At 39.7% G+C, this 25,800-nt stretch overlaps 1 protein-coding gene and 1 pseudogene across 3 annotated transcripts; both read left to right on the top strand.

Moving 5' to 3' along the window:
- Nucleotides 1-503: 503 nt before the first annotated feature.
- Nucleotides 504-8,683, top strand: LOC103704084 (trithorax group protein osa-like). 3 transcript variants are annotated; one of them, XM_039125096.1, is made up of 8 exons: nt 505-795; nt 2,200-2,455; nt 2,547-2,762; nt 2,856-6,918; nt 7,003-7,214; nt 7,312-7,496; nt 8,121-8,209; nt 8,357-8,683. In XM_039125096.1, exons 2-7 carry the CDS (start codon nt 2,249-2,251, stop codon nt 8,200-8,202), a joined length of 4,965 nt encoding a protein of 1,654 aa, XP_038981024.1. In that variant the 5' UTR covers nt 505-795; nt 2,200-2,248; the 3' UTR covers nt 8,203-8,209; nt 8,357-8,683. The 3 variants fall into 3 exon arrangements, 2 of the variants coding, with proteins under 2 accessions (XP_038981024.1, XP_038981023.1); XR_005511269.1 differs by having other exon boundaries at nt 504-795; nt 2,856-7,214; nt 7,312-7,524; XM_039125095.1 differs by having other exon boundaries at nt 2,856-7,214.
- LOC103704183 lies at nt 8,356-24,525 on the top strand (annotated as a pseudogene).
- Nucleotides 24,526-25,800: the final 1,275 nt, after the last annotated feature.

The raw sequence follows: 25,800 nt of genomic DNA, 5'->3' as shown, positions 1-25,800 counted from the left end.
GTTGCAAGCATCCAAACAAACGAATTTATATGTATTTGCAACTTGAGCTGCATATAGCTCCACTTACATTCAATATAGTTTATTTAAATCATGAATACTAAAAATTTATTTTTTTTATTTTTTTAAAAAAAATCTAACGCACGGCTTGCCGTCTTTTCTCATTCATTATAAATTTTTCTCGGGCGTTTAGATGTTTTGGGGACTTTAATAATCGAGCACGGGCAGATGAGCATGAGGCTGGGGCCGCTGGGCTGGAATATGTACTACCCTGAGCCACATATTACCAGTGAGAACCCTCGTTTAATGGGCTGTTACGGGCTTCCCTGATCCCTCTCTCAATTTTCAAAGCCCATGTAAACCCATGCACCACCGCCTCCGTGAAGAGCGAAGACGCATTCATAGTTCCGTTCGGAAAAGGCGTTAGGGTTTTAACCCAAGAACAAGAGCACGAGCCGGGTCACTTTGGCATCTTGCCCGCTATATAAGTCACTAGTCACTACCCCCTCCGACCGCCCTCTGACGTCTCTCATACCACCATCTACCTCCCTACCTCTCCATCTCTCATCTCCGCTCCCCCCTGGCCTCCCCTATCCTTCCCTCCGCCCCCACCCCCACCACACAGAAAGGATAGGTCTCGGTTATTTCTCGCAGCCATCCACCATCGCCGCAGCTCTCGAGCCCATTTCCAAACCCTAGGCTGGTTCTCCTCTCGCATCCAGTCTAGGGTTCAAGCCTCAGTCTCTCAGGAGCCGTTTGCGAATCAGGCCTCTTTGTTGCAAAACCCTAAAGTTTCTGGTATGGATCTCCAACCCTATTTGATTTCCAGTGCGGCTTTAGACGGTAGGCGTTTTGATCGTTCTTGACGAGGAATTTGGGTATTTTTCTTCTTCTTTCCATCGGATTTCATTTTCATTCACGATAATCGTTTCATTATTATGCCAAATCTGTCGCGCGGATTGGATTTTTTGAGCTTGTGTTATATTAGGGTTTCGAGACATTCGCGCGTAGTGTTTGTTCTCATGGTCTTCTTCAAGTCTCTGATGGCTTGTTGTTGTTATTATTGCTCATCCACCGGAATCTGGAAACGTGGATTGATATGGAAAAAGTTGTAGTTATTTTATTTTATTTTTTCATTGCAACATTCTTCTTTACTTCGTATTTGAGTACGAATTGATAACTGAATCCATAGGCGTTGTTAATTTTGATATGGGTTTGCATTTCTGACAGTCTTACCCTATTACTGGATTGTACTGGAGCCATTTTCAACGTCGATGCTGATAAAACAAACCACGGCCAATTAGTATTATTTGTCTAATGAAATCTCGAACCCTAGGATGATATGGACAGAGTTTTAGTTCGTTAATATAGTACTTTTTGTTTTCGCCTTGATTGCGATATGAATTGGATTTAGTGATTTGACAAGGTGTTGTTTATCTTGATACGTTTTTTTGGTTTTTGTGGCTGTCTCACATTATCACCGGATTGTTCTGTTGTTGAGCTCAATATCAATGCTGATGACATAAGTGATGGCCTGTTAGTATTACTTGTTTAATCGAATCTCGAGCCCAAGATTGGTGTGGAAGGGGATGATGTTATATTTGTCCCCTCAATTTGTTTTTTGTTTGTGATTATGGATACAATGAATTGACAAAATTTAGTTGAACCTGGTACAATGTTGCTTTTGTTACTTCATCTTGTTGGTGGATGATGCTGTAACTATATTCAATGTCACAGAAGCTGGTTAATGTAGGCACAGTACATAGTTTCATTTATTTATATGCTGTCCTTCGCCACCATATCTGATATTTCTTCTCCCCTTACTTACTATGCATTATTGGAGCAAGGAAAAAAGGAAGGTGATGCCTTGTTTTCTAGTTTTCAATTGCCTGGAATGGCATGTTCATATTGATTATTATACCAGTGTCGTAGATAGGGAGGTAGTCTTTTGTTAGCATGTGGAATCTTTCGCATTCCTGGAATACGTCTCTAAAACCCTACAAGAATTCATTGCATGATGTATTTTAGGCATGTTCTGCATTCTTTAGTTAGATAATTATTTTCTTTGCGGGCTATTATTCATTTATTATTCATTTACACTCCATGGTGAAATTTGCTCTTGACTTTGTGGTCTGTTGCATGCTTTTTCTATTTAGATTTGTGCTGTCAATTGGTAGTTACTAGAAATCTCCATATTTGCAGGAAAAATTCAGTCATTGGTATAATTTGAGCTGGAGAGTTTTTTATCACCATGGGATTTGATAATGAGTGCATACAGAATATTCAATCTCTTCCTGGTGAATATTTCTGTCCGGTGTGCCGGACGCTTATCTATCCTAATGAAGCACTACAGTCCCAGTGCACCCATCTATACTGCAAGCCTTGCTTATCCTATATTGTGGCTACTACTCATGCGTGCCCTTATGATGGTTATCTTGTGACTGAAGCAGATTCCAAGGTCCTGATGTCTTGCCTGTCCAGTTCATTCTAAAGTCAGTCTTTGTAAGAACCAATCTGTTTCACTGATAGTTTTGTACTATGATTTGCAGCCTCTGATAGAATCCAACAAATCACTTGCTGATACCATTGGCAATGTAGCGGTTTACTGTCTCTACCACAGGAGTGGTTGCCAATGGCAGGGTACTTTGTCTGACTCCATTACACATTGCACTGGATGTAGTTTTGGAAACTCTCCTGTTGTTTGCAACAGGTGTGGAACACAGATAATACATCGCCAAGTCCAAGAGCATGCACAAATATGCCCTGTAAGTCTGAAAGAGGCTTTCTGAATGTGCTACTATTTGAAGGAGCAAATTTGTTTTTCATGAATTGATGTTTATGCGATGGTCTGGGTGCAGGGCTTGCAACCTCAGGCACAACAGGTAGAGAATGCCCAGGTTCAAGCTTCAACAGTGCAGAATCAAGCTGTTAACCAAGATACGTCAGTAGCTCCTGCATCAACAACATCAACTTCTTCAACAACCCCTGCATCAGCTGCTTCAACAACTGCTGCCACAACAATTTCATCTACTGTTACTCCAACAACTGCTGCTGCAGCAGCCCCTGCTTCTGCTTCTGCAGCTACCCCTGCTACTTCTAGTCAGGGACAAACCCAAGCCAATGCAACAACCTATCCACAAGCTGTGACACAGGCTCCAACCCCTGAGCAGTGGTACCAGCAGCAGCAACTGCAATACCAGCAATATTACCAGCAGTATCCTGGATACTACCCTTATCAGCAGCAATATCAACAGTATGGTCAATATCAGCCGCAATTCTACCAACAATATTCTCAACCCCAGATGCTGGTTGCTCCCCAGCATGCTACTCAAGGACAACAGCAGCCTTCACCTTATATGCCGCAGCAACCCCATATCCAGCATCATCCTCAACAACAGGCCCAGCCCCAGCCCCAAGCCCAGCTCCAGCCCCAGCCCCAGCCCCAGCCACAAGCCCAGCTCCAGCCCCAGCCCCAGCTCCAGCTCCAGCCCCAACCACAAGCCCAGCTCCAGCCCCAGCCCCAAACACAAGCCCAGCTCCAGCCCCAGCCCCAGCCCCAAGCACAAGCCCAGCTCCAGCCCCAGCCCCAGCCCCAACTCCAATCCCAGCCTCAACCTCTGCCCCAGGCCCAGCCACACCCCCAGGCAGCCCAGCCGCAGTTGCCACAGCAACATCTTCCTCAACCACAACAACCACACCCACAGCTCCAGCCTCATCCACATGCTCAAGTTCCGCAAATGCAGGCACAACAGATTCATGTACCTGCTCAGCATCCACATCATCATCCCCAAACAACACACCCACAACCTCAGCCTCATCCCCAAGTGCAACCACCACAGCAGCATCCAGGACTTCAACAGTCTATTCCACCGCAACAACATCCACAACCCCAAATGCAACATCCACAAGCCCACCCTCAAGGGCCTCAACACCAGCCCTATCCACAACCTCAATCCCAGGCTTATCTACATGCCCATTCCCAACCTCAGTTTCAACAACAGCCTGTGCAGCTGCAACCCCATCCCCAGTCTCAACCCAATATACAGCCACAGCCACAACCAGTTCTGCAGCCACAACCTCAGTATCCATCAGCTCGTGCAGTGACAGGACATCAATCTTATCCACATCCGCAATCGCTCCAACAAATCCCACCTGGTGCCCCACAGCAACGCCCTTTGCACATGCATCCTCAACAACCTGTTCAAGTGCAGAATCAGTTTCCATCCCAACAGCCTCCTCAGATGCGTCCGCCACATGGTCATTTGTCGATGCAAGTCCAGCAACAGTCAGCTATGCCTCATCCTCAAGGCCCTCATACAAATCTTCATCCTTCTCAACAACAAGTGCACCAGCATCCTGGCATGCGGCCGCAGGGACCACAGCAGGGTTTGCCTCCATTACAAGCACAAAGTCATATGCATCCAAGCCTAGCACATCAGCAGGGGATGCCCCCACCACAGCATCTAATTCATCCTCAGCAACCTGTGCATCCTCAGGGCCCACCTTACATCCAGCAATCTTTTCCTGCACAGCCCCACTCACAGCAGAGTTTGCCTCAATCTCAGGGTATGCCGACTCTTCCAGCTCAGGCTGTAGCTGGTAGGCCGGCTATGATGGTAAGTCATGGAATGCCACAACAATCATTTCAACAGTCTACAGGTGGTCCCACTAAGCTTATGCAGCCTGACATGAGCCACAAATCACCGAGTCAGAATCATATGGGGCGATCCGCTGCTCATTTGGCAATATTGTCGGAATTGCAGCCAGGGCCAGTGCAGCAGTCTCAGCTCGCACACTCTGGGAGCCAGGGTACATTAGTACCTGTATCATCTGTTATGCGGCCAGGGATATCAGATAAAGCAGGTCATGCATCTGAGCTGGAGGCAGAAATGGTTTCAAAAATTGCTGAAGGGACTGAAGCAAATAAATCAGATCATGCACAGATTGAAGCATCTGAATCAGCTGAAGTGAAGATTCCCAGCTCAAAATCTGCAATCAATAAGGATGAAGTTATTGGAGAGGGTAAGAAGGATATCCAACCTGATGGAGATCACAAGAATATATCAGAATCAGCACGTGTTCATGGGGAAGGACTTGAGTCACATGCAAAAGATGAAAAAGCAGAAGTGCCAGAGATTAAACTGGTAAAAAAGGAAGAAACTACCAACTTGCCAGATGTGGGAGCTGAAAGTTCCCATGTTCTGAAAGATGTACAGGGAGACAGAGTTATTCAAATTCTAGAAGCTGATCTCAAGGAAAAGTCTGCACATGTTGAGGGTAGAGATGCTCATCTATCACTGGATGCTACTGAAACTGTTCAATCTGGTCAGGTTCCTACTGAGGCTGGACGGCGGGAGTCTTTGGGCTCAGTTTCTCAGAAAACTAGTCAAACTATTGTCTCCCAAGGCCATATCTCTGGAGATAGTGCTCATGTACAGTCTCTACAACAAGTGTCAACACCTGGTGGTCTAGATAGAAGTCAGCTGCAACAGTCGTCACGCCAAAATGCTTTTTCAGCCAATGAAAGAGCATTTCTGCAGCCTGGTTATCATGACAGAAATCCATCCCAATTCATGGGTCAAGGTCCTGGATCAGGGGTGCTCCAAGGCATGCCTCCAGCAGGTCCAGCACCCAGTCACGAGAGATTCTTGCATCACATTCCTTATGGACATCCTTCAAATATGATGGATGCAGCCCAAAGACCTCCTGTACCTCACAATGTACCACATCCTGGTCCCATACAAGAAAGAAGGTTTCAGGAGCCTCTCCATCCAATGCAGGCGCATGGGATAGCAAGTCAAATTAGACCTCATGGTAGTAATTTCCCTGAAACTTTACCTCATCCGGGGCAGCGATCAGCTGTTCCAGAACCTTTCCAGCCACCTCCGGGGCAACAACCTTATGGTTCATATCATTCTGAAGTGCCATCTGCTGGGCCCCCAGTAGCAGGCTTGTCTACCTCCTCTGCAAGGGCTCCCACCCATTTCGGGCTCCCACAGAAAGGTTTTCCAGATCAAGCTATGACTCCACAAGGGCAAGGCCAGGGGCATATGCTGCCGCCTCATGTTGGTGTGGCAAGACCTGCTTTTCCTGATGGCAGGCAGCCTGAGCCACCTTTTGCCCAGTCAAATTCAGTGAAACCAAATGGAATTCCTGGTCAGAGGCCACCTATTGGTCATGTTTTGACAGAAGACAGGTTTAGGCCTTTCACAGAAGAAAGGTTCAGACTGCTGCCTGAAGATGGAACAAGGGCAGCTCAAGATGAACGATTTAGGCCATTTGCAATGGACCATGGTAGAGGCATTGTCAATCGGAAAGAGTTTGAAGAAGATTTGAAACAATTTCCTAGGCCAGCCCATTTAGATGGTGAAGGTGCACTGAAGCTTGATGGTTATATATCCTCATCAAGGCCTCTGCCTGGGTCCGATGGAGGTCCTAGTGCTCTCCCTTCGAGACCATTGCTTCCTTATCAATCAGGTGGTCCTTTTCCCACTAGTAGTTTGGGTCCAGAGCACCATGGTATGGATATCAGAGAGAGACATAGGCCTGTTGGATTTCCTGAAGATTTGGGAAGAAAGTATGATCCAGCTCTTGCCCTTCCTGATTTCCGCAGTTCTGTTTCTGAATTTGGTCGACGTCGTATGGATGCTCTCCCTCCTCTAAGAAGTCCGGGTAGAGAATACTCTGGCCTTCCATCAAGTAGATTTGGACTAGGTATGGAGAACTTTGATGGGAGAGATCCACGTGGATTCAGTGAGCGATCAAAAGCTTTAGATCCAACTGGAAGTACATACCATGATAGTAAGATTCCTATACCTTCTGCCCCAGGCTCTGGTGGATTGCCAAGCCATCTTTTTAAAGGTGTTCCTGATGGTCATGGAAGCCATCGAATGGAGCAGCTAGGTGCTGGTTATTTGACTGGTAATATCAGAAAGGATCTGGATGTTCCTGATATTCCTCCTGTCAACTTGCATACTGGTGAATCACTTGGTCATGGCTTAGCAGGTACCAACAGGAGCGGTGAAGCATTTGGAGCTCGAAATTTGCCTAGTCTTCTACGGGGAGGGGAACCTCTTGGACAAGGTCAGTTCCGCATGGGTGAGCCAACTAGCTTTGGTGGCTTTAGTGTACCAGGCCGCATTCGTGCAGGTGATCCAGGTTTTAGTAGCAGCTATCCTATGCATGGTTTTCCAAATGAAGCTGGACATCCTACTTCTGTGAGTGTGTTTTCTTCATTTCTTCTTCAGCGTCTTTCCTGCATACGTTTCCAATATGCTTTCTGATTACTTGGTTCATCTGTATGTTTCTCTTCAGGGTGACATGGATGCCTTTGAGTTTCCAAGAAAGAGAATGCCTGGGAGCATGGGGTGGTGCCGCATATGTCGGATTGACTGTGAAACAGTAGAGGGTTTGGATATGCATTCACAAACAAGGGAGCACCAAAAGATGGCCATGGATATGATTCTGTGTATTAAGCAAGAGATTGCCAAGAAGCAAAGGTTTTAAAATAACTTTCTACATATTAAGGTTGCATTTGGCAACATTCCCATTTCTTAATTTTTATTTTTCTGGTTCTTATCGTTTTCATTTCATTTTCAATATTCTGAGAGTCGAGAATGTTTGATAGTTGGTGGCATGGCAATAATTAGTGATGGTGATGTTGGTGGTGGTGGTGGCGGTGGCAGCTGTGGTGGTGATGAATTGGTGGTGGTGGTGGTGGTGATGGTGAGGATGGAGGGTGGTGTTGGTGGTGATGGGGGTTTTAACCTTGGCGGCAATGGCGGGTGGCTGATGGTCGTGACGGATGGCAGCAGTGGCAAGATGCTGGAAAGAGGCCAGAGAGCTGTATTGACTTTTTTTTTCAAAAGTTTTGGAAGTGCAAAATTTTTGCGTACAAAAATTTAAGAAATTCTAGAAACAGTTTTCAAAAACACAGAATGAAATGTCTCTGCTGAACATGTCTCTGCCTTAAATTTTGTTTCTGTTTAAAAATAAAAACAGAAAACAGGAATTGATAACAATTCTAGACGGGACATATTTTACTGATGTCTGACCTAAAATGATACATCTGAGATCAGATGGCTGATAGCGGGATCGTTGATGTTTTCACCTGATGTTTGCAGGATCTCTGAAGTCAACATGCCACTCGAAGATTCAAATAAATCAAGGAAGGCAAGTTTTGAGAACCATGGAAATCGACAGTAGACTCATGGTAATTTACCATACTGCAGCTTTTAGCATGTGAATCATATACTTTAGCTATAAGCTCTGTGTATGAGACAATTTGCTGTTTTTGGCTTAAACAAAAAGTAAATGGTTGATGCTAAAGCTTTTCTATCATCCTTTTTCTTTTTTGCAGGTTGCTTCTATAGCTGTGGACCTGGTTCTTTGTAACCGAAGTTTCTGTGGCAAGTTAAGATCGATTTTGATAACTTTGTCATATTGTGAACAGATCTTGTGATTTACTCCCTTGTCATAACTGCAAAGATCTTTCTTAGATTTGGTTGCCAGTGGTGGAGAAATTGTCTTTATCACCTTTGTACTGGAATTGCAGTTTTCCATATCGAGAATGCTTATTTGAGTTGATGCTTATTTTGTTTAGTTCATTTTTACATGTTTATCTTCAAGTTGTAAGTCACGTATTTTTAAATAATTTGTAGATTTAGGTGTAATTACCTCCCTTCAATCACCTGTTTTCCTTTTCTGCATGGTCTCTGTTCTTTCCTTGATCTACCTTTTTTGGATTGATTTAAGCTTGTTAGCCCAGCTAGTTCTCTGAATATCATTTAAAAAGGAACTCTGCTGTTTTGGGTGCAGTAGCAGTTATCTTTATGTTTCTTCCAACTTATTCCTTGTTAGGAGAATCATACAGTTTTTGTTCTCTTCACGAAATCTGAGACATCTATATCCTTCAGGAAACTTTTTTGAATTTTTAATTACATTCTATCCTTAGGAATGCATTTTTTGAAAGATCAAAGCATTTGACTGGGATTGAGAGTTAATAATATGGATGGAGTGCAATGTTATCTATTGGTATGCAGAATCTCTACATAATCTGCTATGGTTCTGTGCGTGCAAGTTTTGATGTATATTTGTTTAAATGTGGCATGTAAGTTATATATGTGCTACTGATTTATCATGAACAATTATTAGGCAAGTGATTAGCCAATATGATCTTCATAAATGTCAAAGTCTAGCAGCTGTTAGAATAAGTTTTACCATTAACTAGGATTAATAGCTTCTTGATAGAACTCTACCCTGACCTGGTTATATCTGTAACTTGATTGCAAGTTTTGGATTTTGCTCTTGTTTTGGCCTTATATGTTGAAGCAGGCATACTCAGAAATTTGCCATCTACTTTATGAGATGAATGAAGGAATGCTTTATCTTCTTCATAATCTTTTAGAGATTTCTGGAATGAGGGCTAATATTTATGGTGTGTTTTTGTAGGCTTGATTCTCTATCAAACTTTATATTCCCTTTGGATATGAAATGAAATTCCAGTCAGATTGAAAATACATGTCTGATCTGTTGTGTTTAATATATTGCATTACTGTGAATATTTCTACTGGTTTATGCCCAAAAAAGCATCGAGATGTCTAATGACATCAGATAGAAGAGAAGCTTTGTGACTGGATTTTTGTTTGCAAGCGAGATACCCCTTGTAGCTTGACTTTTCTAATTGAAAGTTTAATGCTTTCAATGGCATAATGAAATTGAGAGGGAGAGAGAGGAGGTGGGGGGAGAGATTAAACAAATGAGACTACCAATGAATCTATTTCTGAAGATCAAAAAATAAAAGATACATAATTCCAAGAGTCATCAGCCCTCTTTGATCTTTAATGGAGAAATCTATGGTCTTCCTACTCTCCTAAATATTGCTACAATCAGAAATTCAAAGGAATTTATATAAAGCCTGTTACGTGCATCACATGCAGAACAGGAGTGTATTGTTTGTGCTGGATATGATATAATAAAGATATTCTACTAATAATTCCGTCAATTGGTAAAATTTTTCCGGTAAAAGAGAATAGGGAAACCTTTTTTCTTCCATATATTTGGTCTTTGATGATTAGAAAGACATGAATCTTGAAAACCCAAAACAATTTTAACATCCATGACGCTGAGTCCTTGATGATTTGAGAGCATTTTTTGCAAAATTTATTCCTTGAGGAGGTGATCTTGGTTTCTTTAACAGTCATGGTCATGCCTTGATAGTTTGATGAACTAATTTATTTTGATTTCATGGGAGGTCACCGAAACCTATCTTTCAATATCTGATATGGAGGCATGTTGTATGATATTACAACTCTCTTTTGATTTGGTGGTCCCTTAACATGACTGTATATGAAATCCTATGCTGCAATTAAATTTGTGGAAGTTTGTAATTATAGGTTTAAACTGCAGTATTGTTTTGTAGGCTATAGTTTTTTGGTATCAACCTGTGCTGCTGATGGCTTAACTTGATGGTGCCATCTGTTTTAGTTTAGCTAAGTAGTTTTTGTGGAAGCTAACCAGGGAATGATAATGCTTTGCAAGTCGGCTGTATGGTCAATATGTTGACCAGGACTTTGGACAAAACTTGATGAGAGTAATGGAAGGGGGTTTGTCATCTTAGGATATATTCGTGGCATAATATAATTCTGTGGCTAAAGGGAGCGGCCATTCTAAAAATTGTATGAGTTGCTGTAATTAGCATTGCTGCATGACATTATTTTTTCGTTAAGTTCCTTTAGATAGATTCAGGGTTATGGTTTCACCTGTTTGATCATATATTTGATTTCAGTATTCGGGATTCTGCTTGTCTTTTGTTATTGTAGTTTTATAGTGCTAATGCCCAGGTCAACCATAGTCTTTGCTTTGGAAAACAGATTTAACTACGGGAATTGTGGTGCCAAAATCAAATCATAGTAGATTGGATGCACATATAAATATCGATTGTGTTATGCTTGCAAGTAGATAGGTGTCATATTTATGGAATGAATTGCTAATCAGTTTGAAATGTTTCGAAAATCACTTCAGACTAATTTAATGTTGAAGCACCAAACATTTCATGATATACAAAACAATTTGTGAATTATAATTGGACCTGTTGAATATATGCTAATATGATTGGCCTTTCAATAATTTGAAGTTTTTGATGAACATCAAATAGCCTATTTATAGATGGAACTCATGAACGATGCTGTTTATGTTATGATGTGAATGTTTTATGAAGCCTTTTTTATGCTTAAATCATAATTACAAATAAAACAAATTACTATATGCAAAAATACTATTAGTCAATAATTGAATGATGAATTTTTTAGTTAGGGGAGTTGAATTGGAAGGGTTACTACAGTGCATGAGTGATTAAAAGAAGGGGAAATAGAATTGGAACTGCTTATAATTATTATAGAAGGAAACTTGGAACTCCATTTATTCTACAGCAATATGAACTAAAAATGATATTCCACTCCATTCTCTTATATTTATCTTAACATATCATAACTTGAAATTGAGTAATCTGATTGTTTTTTTTGGGTGATATTTATAAGCTATGCTGGTACGATGTGTTTGGGTGAAATGATCTCCCAACATCTCCTAGTTTCTTGCAAGAATAGGGTTTACTTTTATTTCTTTCTATATGCCAAAAATGCTAGTGAGATATGGTAGCACTTTTCACTAGTGTACCTTGTCTTGTCAGACCTGTCCTAAAAATCCTTGAAGAGATCCCTTTTTTCTGTAGTTTCATATAGGCATCATTATTTTTATAGTACTTTTTGAACTTACTAAGTTGCACATGTAGTAACCTTGGTTGTTCATTGCTTTATTGGTAACTGCAGTGCTGGACGATGCTATTAGGACTGAGCATTCCATTGCTGGTTGAACCATCGATCTTTCCATGTAATAATCTACTCTCTTCTGTTCTTGGGATCTAGAAAGGACAGTTTGAGTCCATTTATTTGATCACAGTTAATAGACTTTCATTTATTTATGTTACAACAATAAGAAAATTTCCTCCTGTGTGTGTGTGTATGTGAGCGTATGCATTTTTTTTTTTTTGCAACTTTGCCATGCTTAATTCCTTTGCCTTTCTTTTCCTTGATGAGGTGATATCTTTATTGTCCCATTTCTTTTTCCTATTGGATTGTGGCCTTTATTTCACCATATATAAACTCTTTGACATATATTGGCAAGTCATCAATACTGTAGTTTTTTATCACATAGACTTTATTTTATGAGTTTTAACTGTGGAAAGGATTATAGGAAAGAGAATTTCATTGTTGACCTGAAGAAAGCATATAGAGTAGCTGTATTATGTTATTTGCTAAGAATTGAAAAAAAACATATTTGATGTGTATGCTGAAATTATATGGATGTGTATGAAGGAACATTAAAGGATTAGAAACATCAGATGTTCAACGTGAGGAGAATGGTTCTGTTGGACCCATATATCCTTGCATTTTCTGTAGGTGAACTTGCTGTCATATTCATTAGGATGTGCCACACTTTATGTTATTAGCAATAAACAAACTTTGACTTTATGAGTTGAAAATATATTGGGTTGATTCACTTTTATTGTTGGAAAAGTTTTGGAGGATATAAGTTTTAGTGATAATGGCAAAGAGATACATTGTTGCTTTGTTATGCAAGGAACGGATTAATGGATGGATAATGCAATTGATACCAAGTATATGAAATGGAGAAGTTTTCTAGGGTGTTATATGATTATTATATGCATGCAAGATGTAAAGAAGAGTTAGGAGATGATAATGATGTCCTTGGCATCGTATTTACAGAATATCAGAATATTATTCTCCAATAGAAGATGAGCATTGTAGTGAATATTTGGTTCACTTATTCTTACCTTTCAAATTTCCAAACTTTTAGAGGAGAAAATAATAGAATTAAGTTTTCTGTGCTAGCTGAAGTGCTTGTAATTTGAATGTAGAGTTTCAGTCTCTTTATTACTTCTATTCTAAATGCAATAACTTTCACGAAAGTCGTAATATGTTTATCTTTTCAGCTACCTTATTCTGTTTCATTTTCTTGTTTTTGCCTCTGGTTTGTTGCTTAGGATGCGTTCTTTTTGTGTTGCTTTCCCTTTTTCAAATTTGATGCCCTATAGCTTCATGTTAGGAAGTATTTTGGATTTGTTTAGGATCTCATTTATTTATTGCCCTTTTCTGGTCACTTTCTTTGGGCGCTTGTTCGCTTGACTGTAATTCTCCATTCACCTTATCAATGTTCCAGTTCTTTGAATATGCAGTATGTTTCCTTGTCAATGCACCTGATTTTGTGAACTGTTTGTCCATTTCACCTTTAGTGCTATGACTAGTGTATTTGTACACATCTTGGCCCATGTTTTTCCATGTATGAACAAGCTCTATATACAAATTATCAGTTAGTGGGGAGCTTGAAGGATTTTGAAACTTGAAAACTAGTTTATTCTAATGATGAGAATGTGCATTTTGGAGGCTATGGAAATTTGACATAATATTCTTTGTAGTCTTCAAAATTTGTCCCAGTCCAAGCAAACAAGTGGATAATCCTAAACTCATCCCACAAAAGAAGACAGCTAAAATTCCCTACCATATACATATCGAAGCATGCGACATGGTTGTTTGACAATTGCACACAGGATTGTGCGTCTTGGTTGCCTTTGTTATGGATGTGCGTCTTGGTTACCCTTCTAGTCACTCTTCTTTGATACATACACGTTTTTACATTTCACTCACTGATAGATGACTATGAAACAGAATGTAGCAAATAGAAACTAAAATGCGGAGTGTATCTATTAATTATACTCCTGAGCCCAGATAGTCATGGTTGATGGGGACATGTCCATTTCTACTAAATGCTTCTTCATTTCGAATAAACTACATTCATATGCTTGATGCTAGTCACATTTAACATAAATCGTGATCACATTTCCAAATAATGATTTTTAGAATCTCTCTCCCATTTTTTTGTCAAATAAGTAGTAAGATTTATCTACAATTATTGAAACAAATATATAATTTTGTGGCACTTTATGCAATAATTCTAGTTCTAGCTCGTTATGAAAGTGCTAGAGTCATTTCATTTATCTGTTGGGAGCCAGTTGGACAAAGTGAAGGTGGCGATGCTCTAATCTCATAACCTTTAGAACTCTTGCACCAGATTTAGAGAATCTAGTGTAGTGTGGCAGATACTCTCTAACATCGTAGCTTTAAAAGCCTTGAGTGAGGGAAATAGGATCCGTATATTTGAGCCTCCATTCATTAGCATATGATGTTGAGTGAAGATCTATGTGGTGTAAACGGCTAGATGATGTCTTTATGAAACAAATCCAAATTCATGTCTTGTATAGCGAACTCAATGAGTAGTATCTGATTTCATGACCTATATTGCCCACAGACTCATCATAACATGTTATTAACTACTATCTTAAGCTAATTAGGTATCCAAGTAACAGAGCAAAGATATGCTAATTGTTGTTTGTTAATGAACAAGAAAAGCCCAAACAGAACAGCACCTTTTAATTCTTGATTCTTGTGGAGATGGTGATGGTGTTTTGCCAAATTAACATCAAGTTTTTACAGCTATTTAATTACAATTTGTTGATTTTGCTTTCTAATGTTTTGACAGTTTACTTGTTTCATTCACAAAGCAGACCAAAAAATGTTTAAAATAAAGCGCGTGAGAGTATTATTTCCATATTTGACATGGTTTATTTTAAGATGGTAAGAGCATGTTCATGTTTATACAATAAAGTTTACATTGTAAACTATCACATTGTCTACATAAGTGGCTTCCTGAAGAGCTAGGCTTTACTTTTTGGTTGCCTGGCTTTTTTTTCGTCTTGTGACTGGTAAAATTTTGCAAACTTTTTCAGTGATTACAAACTTACTATATAATTTTAATATCATAAGAATTTAGTTTGCAGTATTTGGACCATTGATTTGTTACATTTGGTGATTAACAGAATATTTTTTGTTGGGAAATAGTGAAGGGCTGTCTTTCTCTTCATACTTCTTTTATTCCTGGGTTTTCAGTATCTGAGTATTTGATTTTTGTATTTGCCTGCCTTTTTTTGTTTCTATCTATATTCCTTCCATAATTGGATAGTGAATTGTATGGCTCTTAAGTTGCAATGGTTTTAAAGTATATGACATGTAGTGCATTATTTCCCATCAACTACTGTCAGACAAAATATATATTCTAAATTACTCATGGGAAATGACTGGAACACTATAATGTAGTTAGACATTATAGAAGGATTAGGTGCCATTTGTAATCAATGCACAATTGTTATTTTTTCTAATCTTTTGGATTTCAAGGAAAGGCTGACAGTGTGGTTGATTGTAGACCTCACTTGAATTATCTGATAACATTGTTTGCTTGAGACTGTCTGAAGGATTGTGTCTTACCTGCTTATTGGTTCTAGGCCAGCACATGCATTTGATGCATAGATTGTATGTTCACCAAAAGTCTATGCTGTTTGCATCAGATCACTAGCTTGTTTTAAAAGAAAATCTTGCACTATTAGAGGACAAAAATTAACCTTCCATATACAACCATGTATGGTATGGAAATCCATATACGCTCCCTTTTCTATATCGTTGGTTGATTGTACTTGAATTTGCTTTGTTGGAGATGAACTGGTATTCAGTATTATTTTCTGAGATGGTGAACTCGTAGACATGACATGCCGCACTACTTTTTGGACTCTAAGAAGTTGGATTATTGTGTCTTCATCAATCCTAACTGTTAAAACACAAGCATTTTCTACTATGGCATTCTAGGGCTACCCTGTCAACTATCAACCGTGCTGCAATTACTTAAAAATGTTTGGTGCTTCGTATTGAAGTTTTACTTCTTGTTTCTTCTTTTCTTCAACTTAATCTTATGAATTGATTTGTTTAAGTTGGATTGTCAATTATTAGTTCTCTAGTTATAGTATTTCCACACGTGTACCTATTCATGTTGTATGAAAATGCTTCCATGTTAAAGCATTAGGGAGGTTATCTTTTGAGTAGGTTACTGACTTTGTGAAGAAGTGAGCAACAGAAAGTTGTAAGTTGGGAAAATATGAGGTAGAGGGAACATCTTGATAAAGCAGAGACTGCAATAAAAGTGACACTGATTACGTTATGCATGGTACATTTAGAAAATGTAGATTGCTGCCAATTGGTTGCTTCGCTGCTGTTATACTACATCAAGGTGTTACTACCAAGATTTATGCACAAGTTAAGAAGAAGGCATCTAAAGCCAAAAAATCTTGTACGGTTCATGGTGTAATTTTTTGCTTCTATACTAATGCAATGCAAGACAATCTTGAAAGGAAATACCCGGCTAGTGATCTTTCAACTTTGTTTGACTTCTTTGACTTGATGACCAACATCATTCTATTAGGCACAATTGTTTTCCCTACTTTTATCTTTTTTTATGGCCTTCTTTAACTCAAATATTCTGATTCTATATGTATACTTCATATTTTGTTTTGCTTAGTAGAACTAGTTAGGCATCATAAATTGTACATGACTTCATTTGAAGAGCTTATGAAAATAACTATTCATCTTTCTTTGATCTCACCCTCCTTAACCAAAATGTTTTGATCTTTATCATTGATGCATTTAACCTGCGGTTTCTTGTTTTCCTTTCTCTTAGGTTTGCAATCTTATACGTTATCTTTTTTTTCCCATCCTTAGTGTCTGAGTTGTGAGCTAAGTTTTTTTATCAGATGGCCTTCTCTTTGATTCTCCTAATACCTCGGTAGCCACTTTCTTCTCACATGGTATTGATTTCTTTATCTAGACCCCATTCCCTTCTTTCAGCATTATATATTTGAAATTCATTTGTTTCTCCTCACAAATTTCATCACCTAGTTCTCAGGGTTTTATTTTCTTTTTTCATTGTTTTCATTACCTAATACACATCTAAAACCACGATTCTTTGCTGGGTACTTAAACTTTGTATAACCCTTCAATCTTTTTACGAAACCTAGTCAGTCTTACTAGTAAGGTAGAAATATATTTAGCTATCATGCTGCCCATTTTTAAATTTATCAGTCCTTTTTTAAACAAGTGTTAGCTAATATTAAGTTATATGTCATAGCGAACTCCGAAATGCTATCTTATTTCTCATTTCTATTTTTGTAACCATAACGTCCACACCTTTCCAAAATGTATACTATATTTTTTCCACGTGCCCATTCAAATCTACTTTGATATATATCTTTTCTTGACTAGAAATCTCTTGAAGCAGTCCATCCAAGCTGTCTCAAAAGTGCTGCTTTATAGCATCATCCAATCCTATTTGAGCAATAATATTAGTAGACTTCTCTTACGATATTAGTTTTATCAAGGTTTTTCTACTTTTCACCATGACTGGACATCGATGTGGCCTGTTGCTTACGGGGAACGTCCTAATTAGCTGTTGCCCACGTTTCACTATACCTGGGGTTACGGGAACACCCCAATGCTTTGCTTATGTCTTCATTTGCATAACATGTGACTATAGTTTTATGCTGGCTGTCATCCTACTGCAATTCTCCTTTGCTCGGGCTTAGGGTTGGCTATGTACAAAATATAGGTGGAGTTAAAAGCTATTAATTTATCAAAATGTATAATAATCCTGCAGGCTCATGCTATGTTGATGTAGGATTGATGTTGGCCGCTCCTCATAGAAGATAAAAATTATTTTAAAAAATATATTTTTTGTTATATTGGGATGTTATTTTTATTATTACTTTTTTAAACTCTTTAATTCTCTTTGAAAGTCAATTGATACTCCTCCCGCCCACCCTGTCTCCATAATGCTAATCAAAAAAGTTTCTAAAAGAGAGAGTTACCTGCCACTCCTATAAAGGGTAAACAAGTGCTTGTATTTCAGGATCTGTTAGTTTTGTTCTATTAATTTGAAAAAAAAGCAAAGAATTCCATCACTCTAGATGGTTAATGGAATGCACGTAGCAATCATTAAGGCCCTTTCTCAGACCCATTGTTCAGGTTATGAAATAAACTATACTTCGAAAGAGTCTGAAATTTGTGACTTATTTTGTCTAGCTGCAAAAATGTGCTACCATAAATGCTTGAGCAAAGACTGATGCTTGTTGCAGGGATTTAAATACCTGATTTGGCTTTATTCCTAGTAGGCCAACCATGTTAACGATTTTCTGATTGCAATGGTTAACAGTAAAAACAAATGACTAAATTGAATTTTTACATGTACTTACTTATTCATTCGTGACGGATATTAAGTGCTGGTTTGAAACAACGAATTTTAGCGTCTGCTTGAGATTACTCATTTCCAGTTGCCATAAATCGGTAGCACATCAATATGATGGCTTCCAAATGTTACTGTTTAAAGATGCATTAACTGTTGAGTTTTAAAAGTGGCGCATTCAGCTATACAACATTGTCTGTTATTGTTAAATTGAATGTGAAAAGAATTCTGTTGTTAAAATTTTGAAATCACAGTTCACAAAAAAGCTTATTGAGCAGTTAAAACCAGCTGACAATATACGGCAATTTTACTAGCATTGCATTCGCGAGTAAGTGAATTTGGATGTGTCAGAAACCATATAGGGCGTGGTGGATGAAGTGGATGAGCAATTTCATGATTACCTAAATGCCTGAAGGACATTCTAGGGATGTGGATTAGCAATTGTACAGGGTGAGTGAACAGAATGGAGTTGTTTGGATGTGTTTGGCGGCAATGTGGTTATTATGGTTGATATGGGATGAAATTAGGAGGATTACATAATGTTGTAGGAAACCTTTTTAATAGCCCCAATACTAAATTGTTGGAAGTCAATTGCGAAGGTCTGGGTAGGCTACAGATGGATAAGTTCAGGTCGTTTAATTGGAATTTTGATTTGGATGAATAAAATTTTTCGTTAGACTTGACACTGCTTTGGATGACTTGACAGTGCCTTGGATCATTGAGCTTGAACCCATTTGGGTGTTCCTATATTTGTTTAGGCAAAAATTGCCAATTTTATAATAATGCTTGTCATGGTCGCTCAATTTTTATACCTTATTAATGATTAGGGTATGATTTCTGCTTCCCTTTAGAGTCATCTTTGGTAGGGGTTAATCAAGGAGGGTTGCCCCTTGTTTGATAGACCATGCATTCAACAAAGGCAAGTTTTCCTACCTGTATGCTGAAGTTCTAGGTTTTATGGCGGGATATTCTCTTGCCTAAAATAGTGATATCTGGTGTTGGTCTGCAAGGCTTTGACATTGATCTTTTGTATGTGCCTTCTGTAATCATAGATAGATTGTTCAATTTTGAACAATAATGAACTTCTAAGTGTTACAAGGTAAAATGTGCTTATATGTAAAGTATCATTTTTTTGCTTTGAATTATTTAATCACATTTAACTAACTTTATCTGTAAATTGTTCTGTACAACAACAATTAGTCATAACCATGGATTTGTTGTTTAGTTAATTAAATCTATGGATCAATGCTTTTGACCTTGACTTCATTGTGATACACTTGCTATTGTCTGGCTTGTTTCTATTTATATTGTCTTTATGTTGTGTGAACAATTTCTTAATTAACTCTGGTAGGAGGGAAAATAAGTTCTCTTTGTACCTGGACAAGCGACTAATGTTTTAGATCTTACCACACTAGGAACATCGTCGCATCAATATCCCAATTGCCATCTTCTTTTTACCACTTGAATACTTCATCTTTGGATATGTCCATCCTTTCTTTTCATGAGTGTTTTTGATGTTATGTTATGTTGCTCTTTTGTTTGTTCTTTTTCACCTTGTATACACTTTTTGTTGTTTGTTGGCGCCTTGGTGCGTCTGAACCTCTTATGCTAATCTCTGCACTTTGATTTCCAGTGAAGAAATTCATTTATCCTTTTAAACATGTGGAATTGTATGCAAATATGCTAATGTAACCACTGCCTGGGTTGCACAAGCATCGTGCAGTAACTTAGAATCCCTAGCATGAAAGGTAACCGATATTGGCTTTAAAAGATCAATTATTATGCAGGTGGTTGACCGATTGCCGCGATAACCGCAGCTTGTAGATATCTAGTGTCGTGTTAAAACTAACCACTTCAGGGGCATGGTTTTTCGCTTTGCCAAGTGCAAATTAGAGAGGTAAAGGTTGGACTGCTGGAGTCTTATCAATATGACTTTTGACCGATAGAAAATGACGACTGACTTGATTTTGCGGTACTAGCTAGTTTTGCAGTCAGGAGTTCGTTGGGTGGACTGTGTTTCAGACTTATCGTGACATTGACATGATGTAATCTTGTAGTAGTTATTTGTGGATTGGTGGCAATTAAAATTCTTGAGTTAATTTTTATCAGAAAAATTCTTGAGTTAATTACCTAGCTTTGGAGATAATAGTTGTAGCTTGATATCGACTGAAAAAAGATTCCTATTTCAAAGTTTGCCTTCTTGCCATCGGACGTAACAGAGGTGATGCTCCCTGTTTGACGTACTTTGACTAGCTAACCGTGAACATAGGATTTTTTTACCATTCGGTTTGTCTGCCGAGTCTCACGACTGGTATTGCTCCCCATAACATTTGTCGTCAGGAATGATAGTCGCCAGTCGTGTTGTTTAGTGTGAGGTTGTCAGATGGGCTGCTGATCCGTCGTATGGTGTCATTTCAACCTTTTTATTCTTTTTTTATGATGGAATAACCTGTTTTTCTTGTTGTAGTGTTCGATTTTTTTTCTTTTTTTTTCTTATAACATGTTCATTCTTGTTAGCCATTCCCATTCTAACAGGGAAATGATCGGTTGATTAAGATTATCCTCTCCCCGGCTTTTGTGTATAACCAGGTTTTTAAGTTATTTCAGTAATTTTCCAAATTATCCAACATCTGTCTTCTGTCTATTTTGCCTTCGGAGGCTCAAAAACCTGAATTGCGGCCTTTTTTTAGTACGTTCAGGTACTACCGTTTTTCGGTCTTTCTGGTTTTCATTTATTTGCTCTAGAAATTTTTGCTAGTCCAGATATGAATTCTTAACTTATGGGTTTGGAATTTATTTGATGAAATTGTATGACATGATTGAGTTAATGTCAGTGGTAACCTCGCCTTTATTGTTATACGATTAAGAAATCCAGAGCCTGTGGGTTGGATGGCATCTCTCCCTCTTTATGGTGTTAACATGGATGGTTTAGTGATACACAGGTTCTCACCTTACGGAGCTGAAATTCGGTTCTGAATGAATTTGGCATGCGAGTTGAAGCCCAAGGTGAGATTATCCACACGGACTTCCCTTTTTTGGCTATCAGGACTGGGCTCTTTGTAAGGCTTTGGTCTATGCTCAGCCACAGCATATTTATGGAGCCATTATTGAAGTGATGCTCTTGCTTAGCTATCCATTGGGAAATGGGGTTAGCCCATCCCTGTTTTGAGTATCTTCAACTTCGATCTATATGATCAAATTCTGCTGCGGATTGGATTGCCGACCATGCAAAGGGGGAGAAGACTGTATCATGGGAAATGCTGTACCCTGTGGCCTTTAATTTCTTTTGCCGTTTCGGTGCTTGTAATGGAAGGGTATGACTGGTTCTAACAGCTGCTTTGACCGTCCCAAAAAAGGAAAGAAACACTGGTTCAATGGAGATTTGTGTGGACGGAAAACTTTCTTTGAAACCGCCTATAATTTTTCAAATAAAAGTTTAACCAAGACATGGATGGGGAAGCCGTCTAAGAATGCTGTGAGCCATATCCTACTCCGACTATAAAGCGTTGCTATACTTTTGCAGGTTCGCTTCGGGGTACATGCCAATTGGCCCGATTCGTGTTCTTAAGCAAATGATTGTCTCCTATAGGATTATTAGTCCCGCATGCATTAGTTTCCTGGCTTGTATCAGGGGAGGACTAATGGAGGTTCCAATTTCTGGGATATGTTAGTCACAAGCTAGTATGTCTAGGTTGTACATTCCTCTAGTATTTATACTCCTGTATTTTCATCTGTTGTTGATTGTCCGTCCGTCATTGTTCCGAGGGTCCAATGGGTTTGCTGTAAGTAGATCCATCCGGAACTCACTTTGCTAAAAATCATTTCAGGGCTCCTTTCACAAGCAAAAAGGCAAGTCCGGGTCGTTTCTCATTTCTTCCAAAATTGGATCATTTTAGCTCCATCTAGAGCCAATCAATTATCAGAATTGGGTCTTTACTAGTTCGAACTGAATTTGGAGTTTGAATGTCCGGTTACTGGCAAGTACGTAGGACCCAAGCAAATCTGAGACCTTCAATGTTCGCTTCGTGAGGTCAAATGTCTAGTTACAGGCAGCTGAACGGATCGTAGGTCAATATTCCGTATATTATTTTGAACACATAACTTGCTACTACCTTCAAATGGTATGAGCGGACCACGGGACAAGATACCCCGGCCATTTATCCTAGGACCCTGGCAGTTTCCCGAGGAGCCAAGGTGTCTTGGAGGAGCGGCATGTCAGGTCACACCCCAGTCTCATGCCTAGCTCTTTTACTCAGCCGTAGCAATATTTCAAATTAAAAAAAAACTTCAAAACTCAATGTTTCTATCAAGAAAAAAGCCTCAGGAATATTTTAAATTAGAAAATGCTTTAAAATCCAACCTTGCTTCAGGAATCTGTCGCCGGGGAGTCGGCGTTATTCATTGGTACAGGATTTGGGCCCCGTAAAATTCCAGCTGAATTGACCGTTGCCCTCCCTCCGCTGGAAGCTCAGCTCGTCCCAGCCCTTCGCTTCTACCAGTTCCCGACAGAAATCCCCAGTGCCACAGGGCCAGGATTCAAAATATGAAGGATGATACTAGCCGTTACTTCTGCTCCCTGTATATGCCAACCCACCCTTTCTTCTACATCTGATCTCTTTCTCAAGCTTCCCGCGAAAGAGTGTGCTCGAATATTTTCGGTTGTCTTTCCTTCTTCTTTGTGAAAGGGTAGGAAAAAATGCGCGAGATTCTTCACATCTAGGGAGGGCAATGTGGCAACCAGATCGGAGCCGATTTCTGGGAGGTTTGTCTGTGGCGAGCATGGGATTGATGCCAGACCTCCAGCTTGAGAGGATCGATGTCTACTACGATGACGCAAGCTGTGGCCAGTTTGTTCCCCGGGCCGTGCTCATGGATCTTAGAGCCAGGAACCATGGACAGCATCCGATCTGGCCGTATCGACAGTGCTTCCGTCCTGATAACCTTGTCTTTGGGCAGTCCGGTGCTGGGAACAACTGGGATAATGGGCCGTCACACCGAAGTTGCTGAGCTTATCGATTCAGTGCTTGATGTGGTTGGGAAGGAAGCAGAGAACTGCGACTGCTTACAAGATATGATCTTCACTCTTGCGCTCAAATGTCTTCAACGAACGCCCATGTGATGGCCTTTCCATTGTATGTTAAATCTCGTCTTTTAAATTTCTTTCTCGTTTCCTTTTTTTTGAAAAGAAATTTCGGGGACACTTCTGATATCTAATATCAGGGAAGAGTACCCTGATCGTATGATGCTCACATTCTGTCTTCCCCTCCCCCCAGGGTCTCCGACGCTGTCGTTGAGCCTTACAATGCCTCTTTATCGTCCCCCAGCTTGTCGAGAACGCTCATGGATGCATGGTCCTGGACAATGAGGCCCTCTCTGAGATCTGCTTGAGAACCCTCGAGCTCATTACCCCTAGCTGTAAGCTCCCTGCTTAGTACCAACTGCTTACATGGAGTACTTGCTAATTCTAGTTCACTCTCTACTAATTTTGCTATCTTCCATTTGAGCAGTTGGAGACTTTGGAACCACTTGATCTCTGCAACCATTTATGGAGTAACATGCTGCCTGAGGTTCCCTGGCCAGCTCAACTCTGACCTCCAAAAGCTCGCGGTTAACGTCATTCCCTTCCCTCGTCCTCATTTCTTCATGGTGGGATTCGCTCCATTAACCTCCCGCGGGTTTCAGCAGTGTCGTGCCCTCACAGTCCCAGAGCTGACCCAAAAAGACGTGGGATGCGAACATGACGTGCGCAGCTGACCCACGCCAAGGACGGTAACTCACGGCCTTGGCTACGTTCCGAGGTAAGATGAGCACCAAGGAAGTAGATGAGCGGAAGAGCAGTGTACAGAACTAGAACTCTTCCTACTTCTGTCGAGTGGATCCCAAACAATGCCAAGTCGACGGTGCGCGACATCCCATCGATTGTTCTGAAGATGGCATCGACCTTTACTGGGAATTCGACTACTATTCAGGAGATTCTCCGGACGGTGAGATGGAGAGTATCAGGGGAAGGAATGGATGAGATGGAGTTCACCGAGGCAGAGAGCAAGAAGAATGATCTAGTTTCAGAGTATCAGCAGTACCAAGATGCAACAGCTGACGAGGATGAAGACTATGATGAGGAGGAAGAAGCTCAGGAAAATGTGATTGGAGAGCACTGGCTCTTGTGTTTTTGTCCGGTGTCTTAGATTCTGAAAAAAAAAATTGCAGGTGAAAACAAATGATGAAAATATGTTGACGTTGATACATAAAAATTATTATTTCCGGTGCGTCAATATTGTTGTGGATGCACCATGCCTTTTTGGGAGATGACTAAATTAGTTTATAGCCATTGACCTCTGAATGATTGTGCACAACAATGACAAAAGTTTTCATGCTTCTAAATTTCAGTCTGATACAGTATGAAATTTCTTTTGTTCTGGAAATATGGGGTCTGTCAGATCACTGCATGTACCGAGATAATAGGAAAATGATGGTTACAGCGAAGGGACGATAATTTTGATGCCAAGAAAGTGGAAAGAATGCCGACAAATCAGTTTCCTTTTGTTGCACCATGCTTCTTCAAAGCAAAAGAGCATTAGAGCACCATCTTTTACCTTTGGTTGCTAGAAATATATTTGAGCGCCATCCCAATTCGCCAAATAAAAATGCTTCAGTAGCTAATTTGTTGTATTTTCCCATTGAATTGGTAACCTGAAGTGTGCCACATAATGAAACATCGTGAATGGTGCAAAAGCAGCTGAGTGATGTTTTTGAATGATTTTTCTGGGTTACCATAGCATTGCCCTTCTTGAAACTATTTATTCATGGAGAAGCTGATGTAGATTAAAGAAAGTGGGTAAAGTCTGAACAAGCAGCTCAGTGATGTTTTTGTAGCATTGCCCTTCTTGAAACTATTTATTTCATGGAGAAGCTGAAGTAGGTTAAAGAAAGTTGTTAAAGTCTGAACCATTCGAACCAAATGCACCGATGCTTTCAGACAGTAAAAATGGCTCCTTTAATAAAGTGATTACATTTTTTCTATGGACAGGGAAGAAAGTTGGATTATAAAGGAGAGGAAGAGAGCTTCTCTTTTAAGCTTAAGAATTGAGTGTATAAAAAGCAACGCCTACAGGGAAAAATCAAAAGTTGAGTGCTTTCCTAATTAATAGCATCATTCCTCCAGCAATAGAAATGAAAAACAGAGCCGGGGAAACACATTTTTCAGCACAGGTGCAAATTATAACAATATTTAGAGATAGATACTCTGAGAATATTAGAAAAGATGGTAGCATCTTATTGTAGAAGCAATCTTCTAGTGGTCGAGTAGTACCCCACTTCAGTATATTTCAGGCTGGTGCCAATCATGCTCTTTCCATTAAGCATACACAGTTTGCTTCTAGTTTATTCCCTTACTGAAATGAAGCTAGATGGGATTCCCATCCCCCTCACAAAAGAGAGAGTGATATCTTTCTTTGTATGCTTTGCTTTTCCTTTATCTATCTATTGTTTTGCAGCTTGGCTTTCCTTGGATGTCGATGCATTTCCTTATATCAGTCCTCGTCTTCTTCCTCATGCTTCTACCCTGGTATTATCTTTTATTCTTTTCTCAGACCAGTATTAAGATCTGCTAAC

This window comes from Phoenix dactylifera, chromosome 3, assembly GCF_009389715.1.
Source record: "Phoenix dactylifera cultivar Barhee BC4 chromosome 3, palm_55x_up_171113_PBpolish2nd_filt_p, whole genome shotgun sequence".
In the NCBI taxonomy this organism is placed as follows: Eukaryota; Viridiplantae; Streptophyta; class Magnoliopsida; order Arecales; family Arecaceae; genus Phoenix; species Phoenix dactylifera.
This window is presented reverse-complemented; position numbering and strand designations above follow the sequence as displayed.

What these genes read in the sequence shown, in the direction of transcription:
- LOC103704084 (XM_039125095.1), top strand. Translation starts at nt 2,249, where the DNA reads ATGGGATTTGATAATGAGTGCATACAGAATATTCAATCTCTTCCTGGT. An exon ending in AGCATGCACAAATATGCCCT is followed by an intron (nt 2,763 to 2,855) that starts GTAAGTCTGAAA and finishes GTCTGGGTGCAG; the next exon opens with GGCTTGCAACCTCAGGCACA. An exon ending in GAGATTGCCAAGAAGCAAAG is followed by an intron (nt 7,497 to 8,120) that starts GTTTTAAAATAA and finishes TGATGTTTGCAG; the next exon opens with GATCTCTGAAGTCAACATGC.